This window comes from Cygnus olor, chromosome 6 (assembly GCF_009769625.2).
Source record: "Cygnus olor isolate bCygOlo1 chromosome 6, bCygOlo1.pri.v2, whole genome shotgun sequence".
NCBI lineage: Eukaryota > Metazoa > Chordata > Aves > Anseriformes > Anatidae > Cygnus > Cygnus olor.
In genome coordinates, this window is record NC_049174.1 from 10,032,591 (window position 1) to 10,049,676 (window position 17,086).

At 40.9% G+C, this 17,086-nt stretch overlaps 1 protein-coding gene across 18 annotated transcripts in view; it reads right to left on the bottom strand.

The window, feature by feature from the left end:
• AGAP1 (ArfGAP with GTPase domain, ankyrin repeat and PH domain 1) overlaps positions 1–17,086 on the bottom strand; it is a 372,200-nt gene that overhangs the window by 242,936 nt on the left and 112,178 nt on the right. For 10 of the 18 annotated variants that reach the window (XM_040560955.1, XM_040560961.1, XM_040560950.1 and 7 more), the window contains exons 3-4: positions 13,254–13,341; positions 12,506–12,517 (exon numbers count right to left, since the gene is read on the bottom strand). In XM_040560955.1, coding sequence (XP_040416889.1) covers positions 12,506–12,517; positions 13,254–13,341 — 100 coding nt within the window. The remainder of the gene's footprint in view (positions 1–12,505; positions 12,518–13,253; positions 13,342–17,086) is intronic. The other 8 variants (XM_040560959.1, XM_040560960.1, XM_040560957.1 and 5 more) reach the window with 1 other exon arrangement.

A 17,086-nucleotide genomic window follows, 5' to 3' on the forward strand; every position in this document is an offset into this window, starting at 1 on the left:
TCTGAAGGACAGAAAGATCGCTCCTGCCATGCCTTAGCAGGCACGGCAAAGCACAAAGACAGCAGAGTGAAGGACACCAACCAACAGCTGAACTGCACTCACTCGCATGCCCAGTCCCATCTTTAAAATGGTGGAAAAGACATTTCCGTGAACACCTAAATAACTCTCTACAGCCAGGTGCAGCTGGAAAAGATTTTTATGAAATACAACAAATTTAGAGAGAAAAATCATTGAAACTGCATGGAAGTTTCAATTTGGGAAGATTATAGCATGTGGCTTATTTTCCTCTCTAAAACTCTGCACCAAGAATTGCTGCACTATTCTGAGCTTTCCTGGGAAAGATCGGTATCCACTCACACGGACTCATCTGCAGATGTTTCACATAAGAAGGCAAATATTATTTTTCCATATGAAGTACACCTAATACCTACCAGAAGATATAGAGCAGTGCTTGTGATACAGCCCACAAAAACACTCAGTCTGGTACGAGCGTTAGGTGAGATTCCTAATACAAAATGCTCTGGATAAAAATACAGCTTTGTTCCACGCAAAGCTAAATAAAAGCTGTGCATCAGCAACTTGCAGCCAGGGCTAGAGACCTCGCACAAGTCAGAACACCGGCTTGATGGAATCAACAAAAGCTTCTTAATCTCATTTCTATGCATGTCAGTTCTACAAAGATTAGTGGTTTGAATCAGCAGTAAGAGAAAACCCACATCCTTCAGTAAAAACTAATACCGATTCTAAGTACTGCACACATTTGTGACCAAAGATGCTCTGCATTGTGAAATCTTTATGTTGCAGAGGGAATTCCAGAGATGAAGGTTTTCATCCGGTTAGGAAAGCCTGGGCACCCCTTCATCTAGCTGATAACTGTTTCACTGAGCAATTGCGCACTGAAGCAACCGCTGATTTTCATACTATATCCCCAGGCTCAACTTCATTTGCCAGACCCTTTATTCAAGCAAATTGCCACGGGGAGGAAGTTATTTGGCCGTATGAGAAAGATAAATCTGGGGGACTGGCCATATGACAAATCCATGCGGCAGCTGAACGCCTACCACGACATGGGGGCAGGGCAGGCAAGGGCTGGAAAGCAGAGGTGCAAGATGAGGCTGAATCTGCTGTAAAAGCCTCTGTTTCGTATTCCCTGTGACATGTGGATTTTTGACAACTGGGGTTACAAATGAGACAAGTCTTATAAGCGGAGACTGTCTTTTTTCTTAAAATAGAGAAGACCATGTTGAGAATTGACTCCTTTTCAGGGAAACATGTTCAGAAGTCATTTATTCCCTCCCTTCATACATCCATCATCTTGGGACCAAATACATATATGAACGTTTTTGATTAAGCTCAGAAATAACAAAATTCTCACAAGATGCAACTAAGAAAAATTACTTCAGCAGTCCAGTAAATCAATGCTAGCATCTCTGAGCATTACTTGGAAGTTGGATTTCAATAAAGTATCTTTTTTTCTTCCCCTCAGCATCTCCCAATAAAGCACATTAAGGAAGTAAAGCATACAAAAAGCACTGAAATTAATTTTCACCCACATCTAGATGTGCTCTGTGCTTGATGTCAATTTGTGTCAGCAGCTGAGAAGCCATCACAAACTATTATTCAGCCACACATAAAGTCAGCTTTTGGGTATTTCCCTAACACCAAAAACTACGCTAAAAAATACCTAAGAAACCAACTTGTGGTTGAGCTGGGTTGAGTGTATAACCATGTAAGCACAAAGATTGGGGAACCACCACTTTCACACAAGACTTAGCCACAAGCAGTAAACTGCATCAGCTTTCCAGAAAAGTACACGGGGAAAAAAAACAACAAACCCAAAGCAACCTAGTCTGGGCTTTTCAAAACTCACCATCTGTTTATCCTGAAATGTAGATTTACAATGCATTGTAGGAAATGCATGGATCGACTCATGGGCTAGAATATTAGCATTCTCCTCGAGGTATGAAGCAATACCCCTACTTACACCAGGGCATCTTTTTTGCTCACGGTAACTGAAGCATGTAGAACAGCTGCCACAGCCCCCTCATACCTGACCACGAAGAGGAAGTAATTCAGATGGCAGCACGTTACCACCTCCCTCCCCATCAACATCAGCTGTTTTTTTTTAGTGGGTAGTAATGACCCATGCAGATGTATTCTTCTCTAACTCCTGCTGATTATCTTTAACCTATTTTGCTCACTTTTACTATTAAAGCAAAGAACACCCATGGGTTCAAAACATGTGTTGTATGACATCATCGCATTATGAGGATAATTGTGTAGTTACATAAAAACTGCCAAGGAAGCACTAATCTCTTCTCTTGCAATTCCATGGAAGAAGGTTTAGAGGTCTTTACTGCTGGAGCCTTAGTAGCAGCTGCAAGCTGCAATGACATTTAACCACTTGAGATGCATTCCCTGACATATTTGCAGTACTTCTGCAGAAGGCTGTATCTGATGGGTCCACAAAACCTAGTGGTGATTTGAATGGAGATCTACTGATTTTAGGCACTCAGGGAAAATACAGCTTATGCTTCAAAAAAGTATTAACTACTCAAACTGCACAGAATCAGAGACTGTAATTGATGCCTTTAAATAGGGTTAGATAGAAAACAATGGGGGGGGGGCGTCATCTGGAGGACACACAGAGGCGCTTATGCTGAATTTTTCTGCAAAGGTGCTGGTCTCACTCCCAAGTGGCATAAAATTTAACAGAGCAGAGAAGCCCTGAACTGCCTGACTGGGACTGCAAATTAAGCAAATAAGAAACAGTCCCCTGACAGGGTGATGTCCTGCTGCCACACACTCTTAGCTCAGCCAACCAGCCAAGTAGAAGGAAATATTCAGTAGTTACTTCCACAAACTTCAAATAGTTGCCAGGCTATAGAGAGAAAGCAAAAAATGGTGCTGCTTCACAGACCAGTCTGGAAAGAACATTTACTTGAGCCAGCCACGTTATTCCTCTCAAATGCAGTTATTAGAAATTTGGGTGCAGCTAATACTTCCATAGCAGATTGCTGCTCCATTAGAGGAACTTGGCAAAAGGAAAAGAAGCCACAACACAGCAAACAGGCTGGGATTCCCACCCAACATTCTACTTCAGACAGAAGGAGAACAAAAGGATGAGTTAACTACCAAGATAACTGTGGGGAAAAAAAGCCTATGAACAGTTAAGGTTCTTTTGCTATCTGGAAACAGGCTTGCAGAGGAGCAGTGCATGATATATTTCCCCTATAAAGCTTCTGACAGTCAGTGGAATATTGCTTGCAAGGCAGTTAGAGGAGCCCAGTCGCAATGAAAGCTGTAATGTGAGTGCAGAAGTAGGAGTAAGCCATACTTGGTACTCATCAAATGACACATAAAAGCTTCTGCAGGAGTTTTAAGCTTCATGCAAGTATTTTATTAATAACCTGGAATATGGAAGTAACAAGATAATAAGTTTGTAAAAAATGAAGCAGGAGGGACTGCAATCATATTAGAAAATAGGACCATACTTCAATACAGCTGTAACAAGTCAGAAAAACAGTGTGAAAAGAAAACAGAAGCCACATCATAGGGACAAACACAGAGTTCTCCCCCTAAGCAGAAACAACCAGCTGCAGCAAGACAGGTAGGACAGCAAACCACCAGCACTGCAGAAGAGCAGGTGGGAATTACTGAGTACTGTAGACAAGAAGCTTGTTCTAGCCAGGAGCTTAAAAGCCTCGGCCACAACTCCTCGTATCGCTCTGGGAAGTGTGCTGTGAGGGAGGGAAGGAGCAGAGCTCACAAGCACTTGCAAAAAATAAAAGTTAACAGCCGAGAAAATAAACAGTGGTGAAAAAAAGGTGAGTGAACTGAGGTTACTTGAAGAGAACAGACCAGGAAGAGAGAAGACTTGAGTGCTCCTGCTAAGGAATCATCTGCAGATCCCATTCTACGGCAAGGGAAAGACCTGGTGATTTTTTCAGTTCCTTTTTCAGTTTCTGTTTTATTATGACCCCAGGTAAACAGGCAAAAGTATGGAGTGGAAGTTGACAGACAATGCTCTACTCACGGCTCACCAAAACTTTAGATATAAGCCTTGGGATCTATGGTCTAAAAGGAAAGCTCAGTAACAACCGGATTCTGGACAAGACACTGCTAACGTGCATTTTGATTTGGTTTGTGCTCATGGTACTGCAAACCTTGCACTGTTTCTCTCTACCAATATGCATCCCTGTACCTCAGAACACCCAGCTTACAACCTAACTGGGAACTGATGGGCTGTCTGACAAGCATGAGAACTTACCCAGCCAGACCCGCCTGGCAGGCACTGGCACTGCGTCTCCCTTTTCTGCAGAAGCCATTCATGGAGCACCTCTCTCACAAAGACAGCACCACAGATGTGTTTAGGTGGTACTGCAGAATATGACATCAGAAATAGTACTGTGGTGTGGATGTCCTGACCCAGGCAGACCTGAGAAAATACTGACCTGGTTCCTGCCAAGGTTTTGCTGAGAACCTGAACAGAGCGCTTTGCACTAGCGCAGGACACACGGCTGAGCTGGAGGACACGAAGTGGCTTACAGCGTACTGTCAGCCAGACTGACAGACAGCAGGACGTCTGCCCTCCCTCCTTTTCACATCTCTATTGTATAATACACTGAGGGCTGTTGCAAGTCATATCTCTCCTCCTAATTTCCATGTTTGTATGAAATTCCAAAATAAGATTATGCCACCTTTATACACCCTAACGAAAGCTCTCTAGCAATGTTGAGTCAAAACGTTGATATGTACCTTCCAGATCTTAGATATCTGTTGCCTTATAGACATTAATGTTTAGCCCTCACAGAGCGAAGTACTCATATTGAAATAAAAATCAGTGTAAAAAATATTAGCTAGTACACCAGAATTATGCCTGTCACTTTGCACAGGCCTGTTTGGAATTTATGGTTGTCCTTCCTCCTAAGAAGGGCATATTAACCCATGTGAGATTTTTAAATGTAATAAGTGGGCTTGAGATTTTAACTGTCCAAGGTTCTAGCTTGAATATGCAAAACTCTGAAATATTCTCTTCTAAGTGGTAAAGGCCTGTGCCTTGCAAGTGAGCACTCAGACCTTAGAAATTACTGCACTAGCAAGGTATCAGACACCCATCAAGCTGACGTGATGAAGTACCACATTTTCATCCATTTACTGCACAAACATAGGAAAATTTTGACACTGAGCAAATAGAAGCTGAATAACATTTTATGTGTTAAGTATGCCCTTTCTCATAATTCATTCAAGTGAGAAAATATCTCTGACAGTTTAACGAGGGAAAACAAACAGCAGGAACCTGCAAGAATCTCCCTCCTCCAAGAGTCCCCAGATCCCGTGTTTGCCTCCACCTCCCAAGTGCCAGGAGACCTCTCCCCGCAGCACCCCTGCTATCACAACACCTGCACGACTTTCTCTGTATGCTGAACCCTGTGATTAGAGCTTGAAATGGCTTTTAGACTGACTTACCGCAGCACTTCCTGCATTGCTGCTTCTGTTACTTGTATTTAACATTCTTTCCAGCACCATAATCTCTGAACTTAGCACAGCAAGGCAGGGCCATGGCTGTCAGCTGTTCAAGCTTTATCAGACAGCAGAACTCTTCACGTAAACACGCTGAGGTACTTTAAGAGCTATACCAAATTAAGTACTAAAATGTAAAGCAAAAAAAAAAAGTATTTGTACTTTCATAGGGCCTAGGATTACATTAACAGACCCATTTCTACTCGTAGGATAGGAAACCAGGCATTCCTGATAGCCTTTTTCACTTGCTGTTGACTTTTCTGGTTTATTTTATTGACAGCAGGTGCAGACAGATGCTTGAACGTATCACACCCACTAATTGCACGTATGCTACAAGTCTAATTTTAAGAGTTTATTTTTTTCAAGCCAGCTGGAGACAAACAACAAAAAGCAGCAATCAACTTCTTTGGGCAGGATGTGATGCTACTTTAGTACACTCCTACCTACCTGTTTCCATCGACCAAGTATTTGGTTTTTGTTTGTTTGTTTTAAGAATCTACACACAAAAATACCACTTTCCAAAGTTCTTTACATCTTTAGCCACGTGACTGAAAATAACAAGGCTCTTCTTTACTGCAATTCCTTAAAAATTAAATTGGTTTATCACACATTTCATCTTTCAGACACCAGCCTATTCACTCAGCTTCTACCTTTCAAGCTAACAAACTGTCTCCTGACAGCATCCGCTCAAAATTTCTCTACACAAGTTGAACTTAACAAGCTTCCAATGTGATTTCAAAGATATTAACACATGACAAACCCTAAGCTGCATAACCAAGATAAAGCCTAAAACTCCTACAAGAAAAGAAGCAGAGATTTCAGGCTTTTGTTTGATTGCTTTTTTGTTTAAATATTCCTTGGGTTTTTATAGTTAGGTTATAGCCAGCTTTTTTGATATCTGTCCTTTCATTACAGTATTACATTGCAAATAGTAGCCCTGAATTTAACATCGGAGTTATCCAGGTGCAATTATGCTACTACCTATCAGAACACAAACCAAAAAAAAAAAAAAGGTGAGATCTAAGGAAAAAAAAATCAACAAATCAGCTACCATCATCTCAGGTTTAGGGTTTCTTTTGTTTGTTTGTTTAACTGTGTCCCACAATATTCCCAATCATATATGAGAACACAATTATTACATAATAGTATACTATATATCTTACAGGTAAGAATATTTTCCATCTATATGTTGTATTTTAGTGTGTTCTCTTTCCATGTGAAATAAATCACAAGGTTTTCAGACGCTCCTACCTAATACCAAGTGACAGCCCTACAAATATAACTGGAAGATTTTAAAAATCATCGTCATAGACAACAGGCTGTCAAGATATAATTTTGCTATCCTGCAAGGTGGAAGGCCTTTACAATTCCTGAAATGTGTAAGAAAACATTAGTGACAGCCTGCTGTAGCAGCAAATTCAAGTTTGTTGAGATTCAGACATAGTATGAATCCAGTCAGAGAGCTTGCCTTACTTTCTGATACCATTCCCCAAAACAACAAAAGGCTAAATCAAAGAAAAACAATTAGAAAAAATGCAAGCAAAAAAAAAAAGGCATTCAAGAATATGCTTTTGTTTTGCTTTAAGACTAAGAGCTACATGTTGGGTTGTGATTTTAAAATAAATCCAGAAATAAAATTTGAAAGAGAAAATGAAAGACAGGCCTTTCTTCCAGCTATAGCCACTCCAAGCTGAATTCTGACTCAACAGCAGTACAAAGCAAAGAACACTAGGGATTTAATACATTGTCTCTTTTACAACTATTAAGAGCCCGAAGTTACAACAACAGCTATGAACCTAAATCCCAGTTTTTTTTACCTGGGATGGAACCTTCAGAGGAACCTTTTTATAAGGAGGACAACCAATCCTACAGACGTAAGTCATCAAAATCTTGGAGTATTCAAGTTGCAGTGCATTCAAGACATTATCTTAAAGATCACTCTGTCCTCAAGGCATGCAACTTAGAAAGGAAGTCCCTTCGAAGAAATTGTGTCTTCAGCATCTTCTCCTTGGGAAAAGAGCAAATACTAACCTCTCCCTTAAAATAACTGTTCCTTATTTGTGCAACACTTAAAACAGTCGTTGACTTGCCTGCTGGAAAAGAGAGGTTTTCAAAGGGCTTGCTAAACCACACAGCTAGTCTCCAGGGGATGAGGAGAGGGACAGAGAGGAAGATGGGCTGCAGAATGGAGATTTCAGAATACATAAACACGCTCTTTTATGCTAAGCCTGAAAGGCTCCCAAAGCCCAGGAGAACCAACTGCAGCACTACTTTAAAGTGATCAAAAAAGACAAGTGTTATTTCGTATCTGGATGTCAGTGTGAAGTGCCAAATAAAAATAATTAGCTGATGCTGTAATAATGAGATAGCGGACAAAGAACTAAGAGAGATCACTCTGAAACCCATGTCTAATGTTATCAGTGCCTTCTGCACGCAGCGTCAGTCTGCGCTTCCACAGATGAAGAAAGCACTCCACAGCTGCAGCTGCCCCAAGTGCTGCCTAAAGCCCATGAAACACTGCATCAAGGATTTAAACACAACGTGAAAAATTGCAGCTCCCCCATGTTTTTCTTTTGTGGCACAGGTGTTTTAATGGATGTAACATCCAGCTCCTTGCAAGGAATTGGATTCTAAAGTTAAGGATGTTATTTTGAACTTAAATGCACTTGAAACTCTTACCAAGTCTCACTGCATAAGCTATGTGTATAAGCTGCAAGTACGAGGGTGATTTTATGGAATTCCAGGAAACTACAAGTGAAAAAGCATGAAGTTTCTCTTCAAGAAAAGCATGCATGCACATATTTCAGAGGACAAATTTTACTACTTTACATTCACATTTCAGTTGGCTTGCTCACCAGGAACAGAACACATGGCTTAGTCTGGGACAGATCCCCTCCTTTGATACACGAAATATATATTTGGTTCTTTAGTAGATACGGCCTACAGATTCCTACATATTTGAAAAACATTAGCCAGATAAAAATAGCTAACGACTTCTGTGAACAGATTTTTGAATTTAGGAGCTTAATTGTTCACAGAAGAAACAATTACATTTTTGGCCTATTGGATTATGGTTATGTGGGGAGGTTTTGGCTATGGGAGCTGCAGGGAGGCCTCTGTGCCCCGTGTGAGAGCAGAGCCAGCTCCAGCCTGCGAGGTTGGTGCAGGAGGAGGGCAGGAGAGAGGCCCCGGTGGAGCAGGCTGTCCCCCTGCCGCCCACGGGTCCCACAGCGGGGCAGGTCTCTACACCACAGCCCGCGGAGAGGAGCATGGTGGCAGCAGGTGGACATGGCCACACAGGGAAGGCCAGGGAAGGCCAGCGTCCTGCAGGAGGGACCCCAGGCCAGAGCAGGGGCGGGCAGCAAGCACCAAGGAGCGGGTAAAATTCCGATCTGTGATCTCTATCTCTACTAAATCTCCCAGCACTTCAAGGTGTAAAGACCATCAAAACAGTCTTCCTTGTCTGTCCACTTAGTTTAACAATTGCAGACCAAGAAGCAGCATTTTTCCTCCCCCCCCCCCCACCGCTAGGAGAACAAATTCCACCACTGCTTCTATCACAGAGATGAACAACTCAAGCATTAGATCTTTTCTATGAATGACGTAAATTGGAAGGTTATCTAGATTAACAGATTATACTTAGATTCTCTGTAAACGTGTTTTATAATATTCTTCGGTCAGACAAAAATCTCATAAGGGGATGTTGAACACAAGCAGCTTAAATTTATAAGTAGTCACATTCAATCTTCCTTGCAGAGTTACACTCTGCTGAAGTAGTGGCTAAAGTAACTCTGAGAGCTTCCCATGCCTTTCCTTTGCACTGTGTACTGCACAGGAAGCCTAGGCACCATCAGCCTAGAAGGTACAGCAAAGAGACACATCTGACATTTTCATTTCTATTCTATCTTCTTTCACACACAAGCACATGAAGTTTCCAATGACTGCAGCAGTTATTTGCCCTCTGGAGGCAAGGTGTTAGATGGGCTTTATATGCATCTGAGAACACAAAAACATTCTACTCTTCCAGGAAAAAGCAATCTTAAACATACCCCCAAATTTAGTTAACTTAAAATATATGTCTCATTCTAAAGCAAATTAACATTCTAGAGCAAATTGACACTAATCATTAATTCTCAGAAAGCCAGCAGCAAATAAGGTAATTTTCAATTTCCAGAAAGAAGTTAATGCTTTACATTATTTTTAAGCCAGTCTCGTAAGCATACTTTATACTGGAGATGTGCAGCCATAAAGATTTTTCAAAGCTTACCACAGATAAAACCACAGCAGTTGTTATACCTACTGCTTTGGTTTTCTCCCTTATGTTTTACTGCCTACCCAAAGGTACCACGATCTTAAATCTAACTGCTTCCTCCACAAGGAAGCTGCTTTCTTCCCAACTCTCATTTTAATTATTCTGTTATTTTCTATTTTAAGGGGACTGTGTTAATGCAAACTCATGTATCCATCTTTCGTAACAAACTTTTGTTTTCATAAATGAATGATATTTTCATAAATTGCTGGACAGATTCAGCAATTCATGTTCACATTCATTGTTTTAGTGTTTTACATTACTTCGGCAATAAGGTGGGACAGAAAAATCTTGTTTCTTCCCATCCTGGAGGAGATACTTTGGACAAAAGTACTTGATCAGAACTTTGTTTTGTGCTTTAAGTGTATCAGAAAGAATACTGAAAGAACCATTACATGAATTATGGCACTCACAGGCATACAAGAGATCTGCAAAGGTCTTTAAGTCATGTTCCATGCCTCTGTGGCTTTTTATGAAAGAAAAACCCAAACGGTAACAAATAGCCCTGATACTCGGTATTCCAACAAAGTTCAATTCACCTTGGTCTACAAATTACTTAGTTTCAAATTGCAAACACATATGTTTTATTATGTCTCTAGAGGTAGAATCAAATTTTAAACAAATGAAAAAAGACATTAGGTTGCACGCATCTTATTTGTAGCTCTCCTACAGTTGTTTCAGCTATGTTAAAAGAAGAAAGTTGCACAGTAGTTTTCTTCCAACAGCTTGGAATGTTCCAAAAAGACCACAAATCACTGATAAATACTATACTTCCAATAATTTTCTTGCTGTATCATTATAGGGGAATAAACGTACATCTCAAACTACTGTAATTTCAACTTGTTATAAGGATATACATCACTTGTTTTCTTACATCAAAATACAACTAATTTAAAAACCTGTCACACAGGAATGTTACTACGTGTATGTTAAATATGCATAAGAGGAGTCTAAAAGTCAATTTTATCTCCAGATAATATTTACTCCAAGGATCCAAAGGTTTACAAGTTACAGTAGAGAATAAAATTGGGCCAAACATTGAGAGAAAACTGTTCTATGCTTTAATGTTATATGATTCTTCCTCCTGGTGAGGACTGTGGGGGGAAAAGGCTTGGGGCAGAAAAAAAGAAAAAAAAAGAAAGCCTCATCTTAAAAGAGCTGAGGGAAACATGAAACCATCTTTATAGACTGAACATTCATTTACTGGAATGCTGAAGCTACCTTAAAGGCCTAAAAGAGATCTGGTACTCGTCTAATTTAGGGCAGGTTTCATGGTAATTGTAGCAATTTAAAAGGAAAAGGATAGCAGAAAGTGGTCCCTGGTTGTAATCACTGTTTGCACATGAAGTATGCATCAATCATTCTACCAATTAGATACTACTTACATGATGCCTGATAAATTTCGCTGCTAGTAAGCCATTCAGTTAATAAACTTTTCTTCATAACTAGTCAAGCAGCTGAGACCTTAATGCCTCGTATACAAAACATTCTTTATCCAACTCAAGAAACCAGCATATTTAAAAGACCTCAGAAAAGGACAAAGAGAAGAACTGCATCAATTTAATCTACCGCTCTGTTCCCATGCAGAATGTAAAAATCCTAGGGCCCACAATGCAACGCAACAGACCCATCCACACTGATGCTGTCTTTTATACCCAATGACAGTGGATGGACGTACAATTGGATAAGAAAGAAATAAAACACTAACAAATAATTTCAGTAGACATTTACTAGAGAGAAACTATGCGGGTTGAATTTCTTTAATACTAACTTGATTAGAAATCTTGACTGTGTTGCTTACAAGGTGAATTAGAGCTCTTAATTATTTCAGTTTTCCTACCGTTAATGAGATGGAATGGTGTCATTAGTGAGGCTTGTCAGCTACACTTATGTGCAAAGACATGATTTGACACTGCTTTTGAAATCTAATCCTTTCGGGGAAAACAGTCTGAACGTCACTCAAGCACTGTAAATAAAAATCCTTGAAGACAAAGAGGACAGATGGCAACACTCTCAAGGAACACCATCTAAAATATTCATAGTTCAGGAGAAGAGTAGTATTAACCCTGTAAACAATCAATATGCTTAAATTTCGCAAGAAAAAATATTTTCTGTTCATCAAACGAGGAACAAAATCAGCAGAGATGCTCGTTATTTTCTGAACACTTGTATTCTGTGGATCTACATACTGCGTAACTATTTCTCGCTATCAGCACCCAAAAGCTGCAAACACAAACAGCATCTACATGCAGTTTTGTTGCTAGGCTGAGTTATCACCCCCTCAGTCCTAGCTACAAAGAAGCAAAATCACCTAACGCAAGGTTATAAACTGGAATTGCAATTATGCAGGAGCAGCCACAGCAATCCCTCCCCTTCCTTCGCCTCCCATTTTAACTACAATTAAAGACTGTTAGAAAGTCAGGTAAAACACTTAATAGCTTCCTTTGGTAGGAGTTAATTCAAAACAAATGTTATCAGAGATGCATGAAGCTACCTACTACTGCTGAAAAGACAACTACAGCAAGGGACAAAAACAGTGAGATGTACTAAAGACTTGAAATCAAAAGGAAACAAATCAAAATGATACACAGAACAAGGGGAAAATGCTACAGTACAAAAACCGCCTTCTGCCTCTTCAAAACAAGAGCTGCCATGAAGACAATGTATAGTTACCTGCATCCATATCTGCAAAGAATGGAACAGCCAGTAAGGAAAAGAAGGAACCAGAAATTCAGTGTCTCAGAGTTGGATTTAAAAGTTCATAAGGAGAATAAATAAAGAAACCAAAAAAAGTATTTAGTGTAAGACACGCTTCTGTAAGGTACTATGATATTCATGATTTCAATCTATAGACTTGGATTATTGTTAAACGCTACAATCTTTCCAGGTATACATTAATTTTCTATGGCATAAGAACAGGTTTTGGTTTTTTTCTTCCTTTTTTTAAATTTTAAGACCAAAGATTTAATATATTAAACAAAGAACAACTTACATCTTTGGTTTAGCTTGTGGGGTTTGTTTTTATTTTATTTATTTTTACTTTCCCAATATGACAAGCTGAAGGGCCCAATTCTGCAGAAATCCAGTAATCCAGTACCAGATAAAATAATTCTGTCTTTCAACAGCCCAGCTGAAAGCACCAGCACTGAGGGTAATAAACTCTTCTCTATATAGGGCTATAAGTTTCCCTTATGGACAAACAATGGACGAAAAACTATTTAAGGATGCTAAGAAGTTATGAAAAGGGTAAAATTACACTTATCACATGTACTTATCTCAGTTTGGAAAATGTTAAAGGACAACTCTCCATGAATATTGAAAAGAGCAAATAGGATTCTTTACCAATTTGCTTCTGCATGATTAAAAATTAATAAAGATGTGGTCTGTGGGGAAAAATAAAGAAATTTGCATATCCACATACCTTCAGGTGATTCTTCCTGGACATACGTGCCAGTCAGATACCGGTGTACAAGTGCAGACTTGCCACTAGCTAGGTTACCCACAATCCCCTGGAAAAAAGGAAAAAAGTTAAACTGCAATTAATTCCCACAAAAAGCAGTATATTCAAGCAAGATCTTAACACACAAATAATTTCTCTGACTTGAGGAAAAAGCACATGCTACAGGAGCACCTCAAAATACGTCAACAGCTAAATCATCTGCCAAAAAGTTAAGGCTACAGCAGAAAATATAAATGCTATAGCATAAAACAAAATTAATAGCCCTCCTTTACTCTTCTTGCCACTAATTAATGTCCGGTGGGAATACGAGGCAATGTATAGATTTCAAGGAAGAAAGCTGAAACTCAGAGAAACCTCTGAGTTTGCACCTCTGTACTGAAAATGCAGAGAAGCTTTAAAATCCTAATATTGTAAAGTATCTCTGCAGACCATCCATCCATGTGATTCACACTGACTCTCTATTTAAGCATGATCTATATGGCTATAGAGATGCAGATACAGCTATATATATATATATATGATATATAGGATACAGATATTTATGGCTATAGAAATACAGATTTGTATTTCATGCCTGCCAGGACTTACTGAGGTCCTTACTTCACCAGCTGAACTTTCTAACAAGCTTACAAGTCAAACTGCCCATGCCCAAACACCTCCTCTGGAACAGATGACAAACAAATTTAAGTACATAATCTTAAACCATACAGGATTTTTTTTTAAGCTGGTTTGCTCACAATTGCTTTTAAAGAACAAGCAGAAGTGGTAGAACATAGCTCAACAACAAACAGTTTTCTTCCTCAAGGTGCTCAAATGCCAAAGATTAGCTGTGACTCCGTTGTCCTTTCAGAAGGGGTGTGATGCAAGTCCTCCTGCATTACTCCCACAGTCCCAAACCAGCCTGCCCCTTCATGACGCACATCTGTGTTAGCAGACAAAACAATTCCTGCTGCTACGTCCCTGGGCCCGTCAGCCCACAGTGGAGCGAGCAATACACACAGCCAGATGCAAGCCTGGCTGCCTGCCCTGCCCTGCATGGCTAAGGGGGCCATGTGGGCCTGGAGAACACACCTGTACGTTTCAAATATACGTCTTGCTTTCTTGCTCAGGAGTCACTCACCTATTCAGATCTCCCTGTGAAACAGGATTCCACAGAGACAGTACTTCCTCTGTTTCTGGGGATGAAATGGGAACTAGCTTCCTCTTCTAAACAAACCTAACCCTGCTCTGCCGTACATGTCTATCTTGACCCTAACCAAGAGGTTCAGAACAGAAGCTCCCTGGAGACAGGATGAACTCTCAGCTGGCTGGCTTAAGACTGCCAAACAGTCAGAGGCCGGATGAACAAGTTCCACATTAATACACAGTCCCTATTCCACTTTCTTAATCCTAAATGGTGAGAAGGTATCCTCCTTATTGAAAAGTTGCTTAAACCAACAGAGTGGTGTCACCTGTGATGACAGTTTTAGAGTCAGTAGGTTGGGAGGGGCAGCAAAAAACAATCTATTCTTTACAACTGTGAACAGCCTTCAATTAAGATAAATACAACAGTGCCTGGAGGATGCCCGCCTTCTCTCTACAGCTGGCATGCAAGAATGGCTCAGCTAAAGCAGAAGTTAGGCAGGGAGCAAATGGAAGGCAGTTCTGCATCCCCCTTGAGCCCCCATGATAGCGTAAGCTTTAAGTGTAGTGAACAGCGTGGGCTACAGCAAAAGGAGAAAAAGCAAGAACCCCAACAGATTTCAGAAGTACCAGGAAACAAGAACAACACATGGCATAACTTGGGGGTGAGAAGCAGGGAAAAGAAACCCCAGATCCCATTCTGGCCTAATACTAGGTTCGCTCTTCTTCTATTTGGGTTAGTGGGAAAGTGCTCAAACAGACAGAAAACGGGTAGAACTATAAAAAAAAAAAAGCATAAGAAACTCAACACAAGAAACCCACTGCAAGTGTAGCTGCTACCAGAGAAGTCATACAAGACCAAAAAGGAAGCCAGAGCCCTAGCGGCTGTACAACAGACAGCTGCTTACTGGGATTTGAGTTGACTTTGAAGAGTGTTTAAACCCACTGTACTGGAAGCTTTTAATCTAATTTACATCTTAGAAATTACAAGCCATGCTAGCATATAATCACAGAATGGCTCGGGTTGGAAGGGCCCTTAAAGCCCATCTCGTTCCATAGGCAGGGACACCACCCACCAGATCAGGTTGGCCAAGGCCCCATCCAGCCTTGAACACCTCCAGGGACGGGGCACCCACAACTGCTCTGGGCAGCCTGTGCCAGGGCCTCACCGCCCTCCAAGTGAAGCATACGCCAAAATGTCAGCATCTAAGAGCCAGTGCAAGATACGTGGCAGAGGCAAATGCCACCTGCACGGATGACTGAACCTTGCGTTCTCAGCCAGCACTTCCATGGGACTAGGCTCTGGAAACACAGCAGAGCTTCACTCTGGGCTGGCTGTGACAGAAGCACTGACCAGACCTGCTTTCCCCTCCAGGGCTAAGGAACAAGTAACTTATTCCAGTGAGCTTTAAATTACAAGCACAACTGCATCACTGAAATTCCACCACTGAAATTCAGAAATCACCTCTGAGATCTTTACTCCATCCGTGTATAAATGCTAAAAAACTAAATATTCATTAAGGTTTATAACTCACAGGCTGGCTTAAATCCTGGCTGTAGCAATGCTCCTCACCAGGAACGTCTTTTTTTCTGGGTTACAGAACTTCTCCTACAAGTTTTTACTAGTCACTTGTTCTTTTCTGTGGAGTTGCAAAACTACCTCTTGTGAAGCAGGTAGCTTCCACAGGTGTGTAACTTCATCTACCTGATAAGCCTCACCACGTAGGAAGATAAACACCAACAATGAAAGGATACAGCTGATACTTCAATCCTCTTAAACCATTAATCTGCTCTACACACACTGCTTCGCAAGCAGGTCAGACGTGCAAGGCAACGAAGGCCTCCAAGATGCCCACGCTCACCTGCTGACATCAAAGGTTTTGAGAGTCTAGAAAGGAGGTCTCTTGATTTCAGTAAATCAAGATTTTGGGTACACAGATCATTTAAGTCCCCCTGGGCAATGTACTCACAAAAAGTTACACTGAAGAGATTAGTGTTTATTGATAAAGAGAGAGAGGTGCTCGCTAGTTGTCATACCTTCAGCAAGCAGCTAACCAGCACGCGATACTCACTGAACCAGCAACTTCACTGCTGAGAAGCAGCTCGGCATGGGCCCAAGGCAAGCTTCCCCGCCTCCTTCCCCACCAGCCCTGTGTTATGATTGTCTAGACCAAGAATAGCAAGAAAACCAGAGCTCCCATCTCTGAATCAGTAGATTGGAGATGCCATTTCAGCTGTCTCCCCTGCAGATAAACAGCCTGGCCAAGGTCCTTTATGAGTAACACACTTTCTGAAAAATTGGAAAGCGAGCAAACTTCGCGTGTTTTTACTAGGAAAATAACGAGAGAGAAGAACATTTTGTGTTTTCACTTTACAACCAGCAACTCTATAACTTTGGAAATATCACTGATGCAATTTCTGACCTACTTTGTAGCCAATGCAGCAACATCCCCTATGTAAAAACCCATTATGTCATGAGGTACAACCACAGGCACAGAAACTCCCAGCAGATATTTAAACCTTCATTTACAAGTGACTCTAGTCCTGCCTGTACACAAAGGAAAGCTATTTTATATTGTACTGGTGCCAAAAACCTAACTAGTCAGAGGGCAAAACTGCCAGGACCAGAAAGGCAACAGCTCAGGCTGCAGTGAGAGGGAGCTGCTGGGTCC